Below are 13,969 nucleotides of genomic sequence, written 5' to 3'. Positions count from 1 at the left end.
AGTTTTGCTTAGTTCTCTTGCTATCCTTTGTTAAGGACTAATCCTAGGTGAGCTCAAGAGTGTGCACATGTCTAACTATCTGGCAATAGAGTTTGCAACAATGTTAATACAATGTTATACATAGTTGCAAACACTACTGTCATAGAATGTTAAAGACACTTGCACACTCCTAAGCTCCTATCAGCCTTCCTACATTTATTTTTCAACAAAGGATACAAAAAGAACAAAGCAAATTCAATAATAGAAGCAAATTAGAAAAATGATTCAACTCCAAACCAACACTTCTTGCTGTTACTGTAAAAATTGTGCTTTGCCCCACGATACATCAAGAAGCCAAAAACAAATTCTATAACCTAAGTTTTCTAAATACTGTAAATTGCCTAAACCAGTTATTTGATTTGCAGGTTGCAGAATTTGCTTTTTGCCCTCTCTAGGGAGCGTGAGACAAAGCACAATTTTACACAAAGACAAGTGTTGTTTAATCTCTTTTTCCCTATGGTTTTAACTTATTTACTACAGGCAAGAGATTGTGACGTAAAAAAAAGGTTTTATCTGTATCTACATACATCTTTATTCCACGATTCAGACAGAATATACATCCTTAAAGGGACGGTCAAGTATAAAGTAAACTTTCTTCATGATTCTGATAGGGCTTGTAATTTTAAACAACTTTCCAATTTACTTTTTTCACCAAATTTGCTTTGTTCTCTTGGTATTCTTAGTTGAAAGCTAAATCTGGAAGGCTCATATGCTAATTTCTTAGACCTTGACGGCCGCCTCTAATCTGAATGCACAATTTTGACAGTTTTTCACCACTAGAGGGCATTAATTTATGTGTGTCATATAGATATCATTAAGCTCATGCACGTGAAGTTACCTAGGAGTGAGCACTGATTGGCTAAAATGCAAGTCTGTAAAAAGCACTGAGATAAGGGGGCAGTCTGCAGAAGCTTAGATACAAGGTAATTACAGAGGTAAAAGGTGTATTAATATAACGGCTGTAAAACTGGGAAATGGATAATAATAGCGCTGCAGAATCTGTTGGCGCTCTACAAATACCTGATAATAATAAATAATAATAATAAAGGGTTTATCTTTTTAAACAACAAAAATTCTGGTGTTGACTGTCCCTTTAAACAACTTTCCAATTTACTTGTATTATCAAATGTGCTTCATTCTCTTGGTATCTTTGTTGGAGGAGCAGCAATGCACTACTGATGGTTACACATATATGCCTTTTGTCATTGGCTCACTCGATGTGCTCAGCTAGCTCCCAGAAAACATACCAAGATACAAAGAGAACAAAGCAAATCAGATTATAAAAGTAAATTGGAAAGTTGTTTAAAATTACTGCTCTATTCAGAAACATTCAAAATACTTTTTTTTTTTGCAAGTAGCAATTACATTCCCAGCACTTCAGCGGTAGTGATTTAAAAACAATCCGTTTATAAGAAAAATATTAAAAACAGACACATTCAGGGTGACTTGGAGTGATCCCCTGACGCGTTTCGCACTTACACTCATAAAGTAATACCAGTTTTTATATACATCTGCAAAGTATTTTTTTACACATTTTGTGTAAATCTCAACACCTATCTTTTCAGTCATGTGAAATTACAACAGCGATACTCAGCAGGGAACGAGAAAAAAAAAGCAAAGTACTGTATATTATTTTTGCCATTTACAGACAGCGCCCCCTACCTCTCCCGTAAGTAGGTAAATAATTTCCAGAGCATGATTAAGGATTCTCTCCGTCATTATGTTCTTCATATCCTAGTTCTTTTCATTTATTTAAAGTCGGATACGGTCAGTGATCTATGAAAATGAGAAAGATATAAGAAAATCAGAGCATTTCAACAGAACTGTGTTAAAGTGAAGACAGCAGAGTAAATTTATGAAGCTGCATTCGCATGAGCAAGCTCGCAGACACACATTTAAAGGGACAGTAAACTCAGAAATGAATGCTTAAATTTTGCATTTGCAATATGTAATCACTATAAGTTTCATTCATAATTTTTTCCATTACTAATTTTATCTCAAATCTTAGCTGGCTGCCTACCGCACCGCTGCCTTTTTTTTTAAATATTTCAACGTAATGGCCATCCACCTATCGCTAAAATATCTGTCATGCTACGGGATAAATTTGTGAACATGCGCCTGATTATGGAGTATGCTATTGAAGCGCATCTATGATTCCTGCGCTGGCGCATGCACAATTGTAATCAGATAGGAAGCCATTCTGAAGAGACATCAGCGTGAGCAAGCTTCATGAAGGCGTGCCAAGAATTTCATGTGGGCTGAAGAAAATAGCTCTATACCGCCCATATTAGATATGTCATTGAGGGGCTGGCGAAGTACTGGCCACTTAACGGTTCTATTACTAAAAGTAGGATTAAACAATACATATAAATAGTATTTTTAAAGAAATAACTATACGCTTCAAATGTAAAGATCAAACTGAACACAGACTGAGATTTTGCCTCTCTCGCTCATTCGGATTGATTGACATGGCAAAAAGAGTTAAGCAGCTTTTTAATTTACTCCTATTATCAATTTTGCTTTGTTCTCTTCCTATCTTTATTTAAAAAGCAGAAATTTAAAGCTTAGGAGCCGGCCCATTTTAGGTTCAGCACCCTGGATAGTGCTTGATTATTGGTGACTATATTCAGCCAACCAATAAGCAAGCATAACCCAGGTTCTGAACCAAAAATGGGCTCCTAAGCTTTACATTCCTGCTTTTTAAATGAAGATAGCAAGAGAACAAAGAAAAATTGATAAAGAAAATATTTGGATTTAGTGTCCCTTTAAATTTCAACAAGCAATGGAGCACCAGAAAACGCTGCACATTTTGCTAACAAAAGGATGGTGCTTATAACCATTATATGGACAGATTTTGTATTGCTGTTATTAGTTGTGTATATATATATATTCTGTGTGTATAAAAATCCCTTTAAAGGCTGTAGTATTCGGCTATTTCCAGCACAAGATTTATTACAAAAAAGTGTACCACACAATCATGTGAGACAATATTAAAGTGATGGTAAACTTTAGCTAATTTAATGCGATATAAGTAATCTTTGCCATTAAAAAAAGTATGTGTACATTTTTTTTTAATCTATCCATGAAAAGGTTTAAATCTGTTCCTATAGTAATGCTTCTAATTACATTATGCCAGCCCACTGGAACTCTTTTTTTATGACAATTCAAATGAACATCCAATCAGTGTGTGAGTCATATGACACTCTTGAAGTCCAGTCCTTAGGAAGCCTATGCAGAGAGCAGGTGGGAATGCTCTCTATGTCACAGACCAGCCAACAGAGGAAATGAAGGGGTGCGGAGGAACAGAAGATACCAAGTAGGATTACAAATGTTTTATTATAAAATATATGTTCACTTTGTAAAAAAAATAATTGTGCACTTTTGCTTGTACGCTATTTTTCATTGCAACATTCTTAAAGTCTAGAATTTACTGTCACTTTAAGTAAAAAATTAGCTAATATTAAAATGTTTCAATGCTTATTGCACAGATTATTATTAAATACTTTTATGTTAAATGATGCAATTATTTTGTGCTTTGGTATAGTAGAAAATGTTATCATTTAGATTTACGCTGCCCCCACTTAGCAAAACTTTCTGTGAACACTGGATTGTGCTTTTGTGCCTGGTTATTACAGCTCATGGAAAATAATTGAGAGGACCATTAAAGGGATATTAAACCCAATTTTTTTATTTCATGATTCAGATAGAGCAACAATGTTAAGCAACTTTCTAATTTACTCCTATTATTCATTTTTCTTCTTTCTCTTGCTATCTTTATTTGAAATAGCACTATATTTAGCCACTAATCAGCAAGCGCTACCCAGGTGTTGAACCAAACCTGTGCCGGCTCCTATGCTTACATTCCTGCTTTTTAAATAAAGATAGCAAGACGTAAATTAGAAAGTCGCTTAATATTGCCGCTCTATCTGAATCATAAAAAAAATGTTGGTTTCATATCCCTTTAAAGGAATAGGAAAGTCAAAATGAAATTTGCATGATTCAAATAGAGCAGGTCATTTTAGGATACTTTTAAATTCACTTCTATTTTCAAATGTGCTTCATTCTCTTGGTATCCCTTTTTGAAAAACAATATGCACATATCCTACACTAGTGGGAGCTAGCTGCTGATTGGTGCCTGCACACATTTGTCTCTTGTGATTGGCTAACTAGATGTGTTCCGCTAGCTGCCAGTAGAGTAATGCTGTTCCTTCAGCAAAGGATAACAAGAGAATGAAGCAAATTTGATAATATAAGTAAATTGGAAAGTTGTTTAAAATTGTATGTTCTATCCAAATCTTGAAAGAAAATGTTGCGGGTTCCTGACCCTTTAAGCTCCTACAATAAAACGAGTCTGGGTATCCAGTAAACAAGAGTAAGCTTTCTATGCAAAAACAATTTTTTTAAATTAACAAAAAGTAAACTGACGATTAAAAACAAAGTATTTTTTAAGACAAAGTAAAATGGAATTCTAGCAAAGCTTTATTCTAATAATGTTCTGATTTGCACAGTAGCATTGGAAATATACACTAAACTAAGTCTATATACCACCCACCTGTTCCCTGTACAAAGGTGCAAGTACCATTTAAAACTCACAAGTTGTAGTATTGCTTGTGCAAATATATCTGCCTTTTTTAACCTGTGCCTAACCTGAAAGTTCTGAGTTATAGACTTCTGCAAGTAACCCTTTCCCTGCTGGAGTCCAGAAAATCATTAACCTCCCCTACATCTGCAGTATAGTAAACTATCCCATGCCACAGACGCCTGACAATTAACTTCTTCACTGCCAAACTGTAACCCTATCCCTGCTGGAGCCCAGAAAATCATTAACTTCCCCTACTTCTGCAGTATAGCAAATAATCCCATGCCACAGACACCTGACAATTAACTTCTTCACTGCCAAATTGTCTTGCAGAACAATGATCAACCTGTTCAATACCAGAGAGCCTATAGACACATGTAGAGCACTATTTAACCTTTTCCATGCCACAGACATTTAGAGTAGAAGTTAACCTATTCCCTGTCCAAAAGACATGCAGACTAGTGATTAACCATTCCCTGCCCAGAAACATGCAGAGTAGTAATTAACCTATTCACTGCCATGTCTTGCAGGGTAATAATTAACCTATTCCCTGCCATAATGCCCTGCAGAGCAATAGTTAACCTATCCCCTGCCATAATGCCTTGCAGAGTAATAATTAACCTATTCCCTGCCATGCCTTCCAGAGCAGTAATTAACATATTCACTGCCATAATGCCTTGCAGAGCAGTAATTAACCTATTCCCTGCCATAATGTCTTGCATAGCAGTAATTAGCCTATTCCCTGCCATAATGACTTGGAGAGTAATAATTAACCTATTCCCTGGCATAATGCCTTGCATAGCAGTAATTAACCTATTCCTTGCCATAATGACTTGGAGAGTAATAGTTAACCTATTCCCTGCCATAATGCCTTGCATAGCAGTAATTAACCTATTCCCTGCCATAATGATTGGAGAGCAATAATTAACCTATTCCCTGGCATAATGCCTTGCATAGCAGTAATTAACCTATTCCCTGCCATAATGATTGGAGAGCAATAATTAACCTATTCCCTGGCATAATGCCTTGCATAGCAGTAATTAAAGTATTCCTTGCCATAATGACTTGGAGAGTAATAGTTAACCTATTCCCTGCCATAATGCCTTGCATAGCAGTAATTAACCTATTTCCTGCCATAATGATTGGAGAGTAATAATTAACCTATTCCCTGCCATAATGCCTTGCATAGCAGTAATTAACCTATTTCCTGCCATAATGATTGGAGAGTAATATTTAACCTATTCCCTGCCATAATGCCTTGCAAAGTAATAACCTATTCCCTGCCATAATGACTTTGGAGTAATAATTAATCTATTCCCTGCCATACTGCTTTGCAGAGTAATAATTAACCTATTCCCTGCCATAATGCCTTGCAGAGCAGTGATTGAGAATTTGGTTCAATACAATGTGTAAAGTTGAACATTATGTAGATTGTTACAATGTATCTAATCGACAAAGCAAATCACATCTTACCTTCCTGTAGTGAGCCTATCTAATACTCTGCTTTGATTGGCTGTAACCGATCATGTGCATCTTGGAATGCTGGGAAACGTAGTTCAGCTGATGCCTCCGTGTGTTGGTAAAAGCAACCAGAGGGAGAAGTCAGAACTAAAACTACCAGCAGCTTGCAAAGAAGTGTGACGTCACTTTGAATGACACTAACCTGTTAACCACGCCCCTTTCACCTCAGATTATTATTGTGAACACTAACACAGTGCAACTGCAAAATGCTTTAATTTGGAACTTCAACATAAAATAGTCTAACATTAATATCTATAGTACATTTAGAATGAATAATACAAATGAAAGTGTATACTGTAGCCAGGTTATATAGCACACAATACAAGTAAAATAAACTAAATATGAAACTATAATGCAAAATGAATCGGTACAAAAACAGTACACTTAAAGGGACACTTAAGTCAAAATTAAACTTCATGATTCAGATAGAGCAGCAATTTTAAACAACTTTCCAATTTATTTCCATTAACAAAATGTGCACAGTCTTTTTATATTTACACTTTCTGAGTCACCAATTCCTATTGAGCATGTGCAGGAATTCACAGACTATATGTGTATTTGTGATTGGCTGATGGCTGTGACATGTTACAGGGGGAGTGTAATTTTAAACTACTTTCCAATTTACTTTAATTACTAATTTTAATTTGTTCTCTTGGTATTCTTAGTTGAAAGCTAAATCTAGGAGGTGTATATGCTAATTTCTTAGACCTTGAAGGCCACCTCTATTCTGAAAGCATTTTGACAGTTTTTCACCACTAGAGGACGTTAGTTCATGTGTTTCATATAGATAACATTCTGCAGAGGTTTAGATACAAGATAATCACAGAGGTAAAAAGTATATTATTATAACTGAGATAAAGGGCAGTCTGCAGAGGTTTAGATAAAAGATAATCACAGAGGTAAAAAGTATATTATTATAACTGATATAAGGGGCAGTCTGCAGAGGCTTAGATACAAGGTAATCACAGAGGTAACAAGTGTATTAATATAACTGAGATAAGGAGCAGTCTGCAGAGGCTTAGATACAAGGTAATCACAGAGGTAAAAAGTATATTAATATAACTGAGATAAGGAGCAGTCTGCAGAGGTTTAGATACAAGATAATCACAGAGGTAAAAAGTATATTATTATAACTGAGATAAAGGGACAGTCTGCAGAGGCTTAGATACAAGGTAATCACAGAGGTAAAAAGTATATTATTATAACTGAGATAAAGGGACAGTCTGCAGAGGCTTAGATACAAGATAATCACAGAGGTAAAAAGTATATTATTATAACTGAGATAAAGAGCAGTCTGCAGAGGTTTAGATACAAGATAATCACAGAGGTAAAAAGTATATTATTATAACTGAGATAAAGGGACAGTCTGCAGAGGCTTAGATACAAGATAATCACAGAGGTAAAAAGTATATTATTATAACTGAGATAAAGAGCAGTCTGCAGAGGCTTAGATACAAGATAATCACAGACGTAAAAAGTATATTATTATAACTGAGATAAAGGGCAGTCTGCAGAGGGTTAGATACAAGGTAATCACAGAGGTAAAAAGTGTATTATTATAACTGTGTTGGTTATGCAAAATTGGGGAATGGGTAATAAAGGGATTATCTACCTTTTTAAACAACAAAAATTCTGGTGTTTACTGTCCCTTTAACTCATACGCCACCTCTGAGGCGGCGTACAGCAATTAGCACAATCCTATACGATCGGGCTGATTGACACCCCCTGCTAGCGGCCGATTGGCTGCGAATCTGCAGGGGGCAGTATTGCACAAACAGTTCACTAGAACTGCTTGTGAAATGCTGAATACGGACAGAGTATGCTGTCCGCATTCAGCGATGTCTGGCAGACATGATACGCTACAGCGTATCATGTCCGCCAGACTTTAATATATTGACCCCCTAAGTGTTATTGCATTTTCTTTTTATCATGTGCTTTTTGTTTATGCAAATACACTTTATTTACTGGTCCTTTAAACTTTATAATTAGTCTGATATGGGGTTGCCCTTAAAAAATATGGACCATTAATTAAAAAAAAAATATTTCTAATGATTTGCCACAAAAAAAACTATTAAAATGGCAGTACATTAATAAATTCTATTTACTGCATTGAAAGGGACATGTAGGTGCTACATTCAGTAATGTGTTAGAGCATTTACTATTGCACTGTTACCTGCATAGATTGTGACTTCTATGACGTGTTTAACTCCTTCAAAGCCAAGCCCTTTTCACTCCCATGTGTTAAATAGATTTAAGCTTTTTTTGCTACTTACAAACACTTTTTTTAGCAGGCCCAACAAAATCAGAATATACCATCATTATATTTATATTTCATGGCATGTGAGAAGTTGTTATTGTGATGACCTTACTAAATAGTCATCTAGGGGGTTAGCCGCCAGTGCTGGTGCTCTATCAGATTTCTCAAGAGAACCTGCAGTCACGATTTATCTGATGACCACTCCTTCCCTACCCTGTGGAGAATTTGAATCTGATTTGACAGCTCCTGCCCATGCATGATTGGCTGTGCACAGGCAGGGGGCGGGGTTGCACGCAAAGGAGCACTCATGTGTAATATTAAATGCAGGCAGCGGATTGCTGCCCGCCAGAGGAAAAGCCTAGCAGACAGGGGCAAATATGCATGCCCATCTCCGCCACGGAATAATAAATGCAGCCCAAAATGTGATTTTTTTGTTTTCTAGGGACTGTGGCAGAAGCACACTTTATACACAAAAGCAAGAGATGTTGCTTGTCCTTTAATGGTGTCATTTGTTTATTGATTTGACTTTACCCGAGGGGCACATCTCTCTACCATGTATTACCTAATACTGGGGCAGAATGGGTTAAAGTGATGGTAAAGTCACAACATTTATTTCAAATAATTGTCAAGCTTGAGATTAACCCACTACGCCTATCATAGACGTGTTATTACAAGTGCGATATTTATATTATAAACATACATTATTTTGTTGGTTCTTAAAGAGACATGAAACCCAATGTTTTTTTTTTATTTCATGATTTAGAGTTTTAGACAAAGCATGCCATTTAAAAAAAACTTTCTAGTTTACTTCTATTAAATAATTTGTTTCATTTTCTTGGTCTCCCTTGATGAAAAGCATATTTAGGTAGGCTCAAGAGCAGAAATACACTACTGAGAGCTAGCTGCTAAATAGTGACTTCACATATTTACCTCTTCTCATTGTATTATTTGATGTGTTTAACTAGCTCCTAGTAAATGCATTACAGCTCTTTCAACAAAGGATGCCTAGAGAATGAAGACATTTTTGATAACAGAAGTAAATTGGAAAGTTGTATAAATTTGTATGATATGTCTCAATTATGAACTGAAATTTCATACTGACCAGGTGATAATTTGGAGGTCTCCTCTTTATAATGAGTGGGTTATATGCCCTTTAAAGGACCACTCAATGCAGTAGAATTCAAGTTCATAATAAAAAGACAATGATTTAACACTGTTACGGTATAACCCTGGCATAAAAGGGCAGAGGCACAGGCAGCATACAGTAAATTTTCCCACTCCCTCCCCCCAAACATGAGCTCCATGGTGAGGGTCCAACAGATATCAGCAGAAATGACTAGTTTATTTAAAAGCAGATCACATATTTATACACCCTGGCTTCAGGTTACAGAGGGCATTGGTTAAACAGTAAAGCAAACATATGAACAATGCATCAAACCTCTAACAATTGTCTATTCACAGGTAAAACAGATTAACATATTAAGTACTCAGACAATCTGATGTTGGACAGTCTAGTTAACATAATCACACAAGGACACAATCAGTTTACCCAGACAGACTCCTGAGACACAATCAAATCTGAAACATACATAGAATACATCTTATTACAGAATATAGGAACAGTTCTTATTAGCTATAAAGTCTTTTATGCCCACTTGGCTTATAGAGTCACAATTGCTCCCACAAGGTGCACTCACACCCTGTACCCATCCTGTATTTATGGATACAGGGTGACATAGACATGACAGAGTTATGAAAGTACATGGGGTGTCCAGCATATAAAATTCCATATTTCCATGCAGTCTCTGGGTATCCTTAAGCCCATGTACCTCCAGCCCAAAGAATGTTCCATAACAGGCCCTCCAATGTACAGTGGCGAGATTGGTTTCGTCACATCTCTCCCCTTTTCCAAACAGACTAACAGGGTATCTGACCTCCTGCCGGTCAGTGCCCTGGTTAGTCCAGCAACCCACCCATAAAACACAATTAGTAGTACAGCCCACCCACAATAAATGGTTACTACACCTGAAAACTTGTCCATGTCCAGGTGCCTCACCACAGCTGTGTGGGGGACTGGTACGCTGAATTGGTGGGTTGCGAGGTGGGCAGAGACCAGCTGTACTCTGCCCGGGTGCCAGCACTACCATGGAAGTAGCCTGGTGGGAGCCTTGTTGCTGGAGGGGGAGACCGACTGTCTCCCCTTTGGATACATAGCTGTGCTGCTGGAGGGGGAGACCAATCGTCTCCCCTTTGGCTAAACAGCCCTGTTGCTGGGGGACAGGACCAACTGTCCCTACCCCCTGTGCTGTAAGTGCAGAGACCACGGTCCCATCTGCACGGTTGTGGGGCTTACTGTCTCCCCCTGGTGCTTTAAGCTGCCGCTGGGGAGAGGGGGTAACAAGCTCCTCTCCCATACATACTTCCAGCCGCTGGGGAATGGAGACTGGGCTCCCAATCCACTGCATCTTACTCTGCTGATGGGGGACAGGACCAACTGTCTCTGCCCCCTGTAACTCAGCCTGCCGCATTGGAATGGAGTCTGGGCTCCCAATTCCCTGCATATCCCTCTGCTGCTGGGGGACAGGACCAACTGTCTCTGCCCCCTGTAACTCAGCCTGCCGCTGGGGAATGGAGTCTGGGCTCCCAATTCCCTGCAGGACCGGTGGAGAGACCTCTGTCCCATCTCCACCGGCCACCTGGGGTCCTTCCCAGTAAATCTCCACAATATCTTCCCAGCTGAATGGGTCTGTATCTGGGTCTTTCACCTTGCTGTCCTGCTGAGCCTTCCCAATGGAGTGGAAGAGATCTCTTTAGTCCTGCTCCAGTTCCCACTCCAGGGCTGCTAAGTGAGCCAGGTCTGGCTCTACCTCATGGGGGTCAGCCCAGTCATGCCTAGCCTCCCTCTCATAGAAAATGTCCTGAAGTCTGGTCTGCGCAGGGCTCCCAAAGTCAGGCTCTGCAAAGGACTCCCATAACAAGCCAGGACCATCAAACTCCTCTCCCTCTGGCCTGTCATGCTCAGCTGTCCAGGGCATACACTCTGCCATATACCACCAGAGCGCCTGGTAGGCATCCTCCAGCCATAGCTCCTGCCATACCCGGTGCTCTAGTTCCTTCACCCATTTCTCCAGGGGTTGCTCTCCCAGGAAGGGCATCCGCAGTGCCACTTGCTTCTGCAACCGCTGCTCTTCACTGGGGAGACTCTTACCCTGCTGGTATTGTACATTATCCAGGGCCTGGTACCAGATGCCTTTCCTTAATGCATCCCGGCCATCCAGGTCCTCCTCCTCGTATAAAACTGCTGGTTCCATTCTGTTGCTTTTAGGGTCGCTGTACTGGGACATGCGTTGCCCCCAACTTGTAAATCCAGGGAATGGTGTCTCCTGTAGCTGTCCTTCTGGCTGTGGGAATAATCCCGTCGCTTGCCACCAATTGTAACGGTATAACCCTGGCATAAAAGGGCAGAGGCACAGGCAGCATACAGTAAATTTCCCCACTCCCTCCCCCCAAACATGAGTCAAAGCTCCATGGTGAGGGTCCAACAGATATCAGCAGAAATGACTAGTTTATTTAAAAGCAGCTCACATATTTATACACCCTGGCTTCAGGTTACAGAGGGCATTGGTTAAACAGTAAAGCAAACATATGAACAATGCATCAAACCTCTAACAATTGTCTATTCACAGGTAAAACAGATTAACATATTAAGTACTCAGACAATCTGATGTTGGACAGTCTAGTTAACATAATCACACAAGGACACAATCAGTTTACCTAGACAGACTCCTGAGACACAATCAGATCTTAAACATACATAGAATACATCTTATTACAGAATATAGGAACAGTTCTTATTAGCTATAAAGTCTTTTATGCCCACTTGGCTTATAGAGTCACAATTGCTCCCACAAGGTGCACTCACACCCTGTACCCATCCTGTATTTATGGATACAGGGTGACATAGACATAAGACAGAGTTATGAAAGTACATGGGGTGTCCAGCATATAAAATTCCATATTTCCATGCAGTCTCTGGGTATCCTTAAGCCCATGTACCTCCAGCCCAAAGAATGTTCCATAACAGGCCCTCCAATGTACAGTGGCGAGATTGGTTTCATCACAAACACCTACTCTGAATTTCAAATAGGCAGTAGATTTTTTTTTCTGATCCAATTTTCCAGCCCCCTGTACCATGTGACGGACATCAGCCAATCACAGACTAGTATACATATACCCTGTGAGCTTGTGCATATACTCAGCAGGATCTTATTCCCCAGAAAGTGTGTATATAAAAAGTTTATTTTGACTTGAGTGTCCTTTTAAAGTTACACAATGGGGAGTATTTTACTTCCCGTCCTCGCAAACATTCTATAGACATGTGTCCAAGGCAAGAGGAGCAATTGACCCCCAAAACTGCCTTTGTAGCCCTTCTGAGCTGGATGAAGCTGCTAGCTGTAAAGACTAAGTTTTGGGTGTAAAATTTTAATAAAAAATAGCATCAGAAAAGGCTGTGCACACACTGCTCGATAATGTCAAATTAAAGGGACATTAAACACTATATACATTTTATAAGCATAGTATTGAGGTTATTCCCTGCCCCCCTCTCGTCATGAGTGCTGCCATGCTGAAACCTAGCTTTCACTGCATTGCAATGCTGATGTGTTTGCACCTGTGCAGCAACTATCCTTCAAATATATGCAGTGTAAGTTCCAAAATGGCAGCACCCATAATTAGAGGGAGGTGCATAATGTCCATAATGTCCCTTTAAATTGTATGATATATTTTAGTGGCACTTCATATTAAATGGATATTAAACAGAAAATGCATGCTAGACATAATGATGTACTCATAGCAAAGAGTGACAGTAGAATAATATGTAGAAGTATTTTTACAATTATATTAGTTGTTAAAATATTTAAAATATAAGTTTATTTTCCATAAAGTGCTTGGGTGCAGCCATGTTTGGCTTTTGCTTAGCACAATTAATATGATATATAAATCAGGAAATAAAAGATACTATGCAAACAAGGTTATGTGGAAAGCCTGCTAGATAATAATTACATATACAAGTCTATATTTCACACAACCTTGTTTGCACCGTCTTTTATTGCTTGCTTTATATATGTCTCTATTGTCCTCAACCGGAAAGATAATGGGAAAACTTTAAGTTCAAACATGGCTGTGTCCATTACTTTTTAGAAACTCAATGTAATTTAGATTACCAATAATATTCAGAGTTAAATTACAGGAATGTGTGACAAAATGAATAATCGAAGTATATGATAAAGTTTTTTTTTTTTTACTTCATGTAATTGAATATTTTGTATTACAATCTAATACTGTTTAATATTTCTATACACTCCACCTGGCACAATTCACTGTCTGTGGTATGTTTTTTACCTTTACTGAATCTGCACAAACCATATAGTAGAGTACCCCTGATTTTGCTACACCCCCCTCCCCAAAAATACCCAAAAATACCCAAAAATGTGATGCTACAATTGCAGACAGGAAAAGGGCGTGGTTAACTCTATATTGCCAGTCCGTGTGACGTCATATGCCTCTGTGGGCTA

At 38.5% G+C, this 13,969-nt stretch overlaps 1 protein-coding gene across 3 annotated transcripts in view; it reads right to left on the bottom strand.

Annotated features, from left to right (window-relative positions):
* Positions 1-1,817, bottom strand: part of LOC128667162 (zinc finger protein 615) — an 87,827-nt gene extending 86,010 nt beyond the window's left edge. For all 3 annotated transcript variants that reach the window (XM_053722094.1, XM_053722092.1, XM_053722093.1), the window contains exon 1: positions 1,702-1,817. In XM_053722094.1, the coding sequence (XP_053578069.1) occupies positions 1,702-1,770 (69 nt within the window). In that variant the 5' untranslated portion in view covers positions 1,771-1,817. The remainder of the gene's footprint in view (positions 1-1,701) is intronic.
* Positions 1,818-13,969: the final 12,152 nt, after the last annotated feature.

This window comes from Bombina bombina, chromosome 7 (genome assembly GCF_027579735.1).
Source record: "Bombina bombina isolate aBomBom1 chromosome 7, aBomBom1.pri, whole genome shotgun sequence".
NCBI classification, from domain to species: Eukaryota; Metazoa; Chordata; class Amphibia; order Anura; family Bombinatoridae; genus Bombina; species Bombina bombina.
This window is presented reverse-complemented; position numbering and strand designations above follow the sequence as displayed.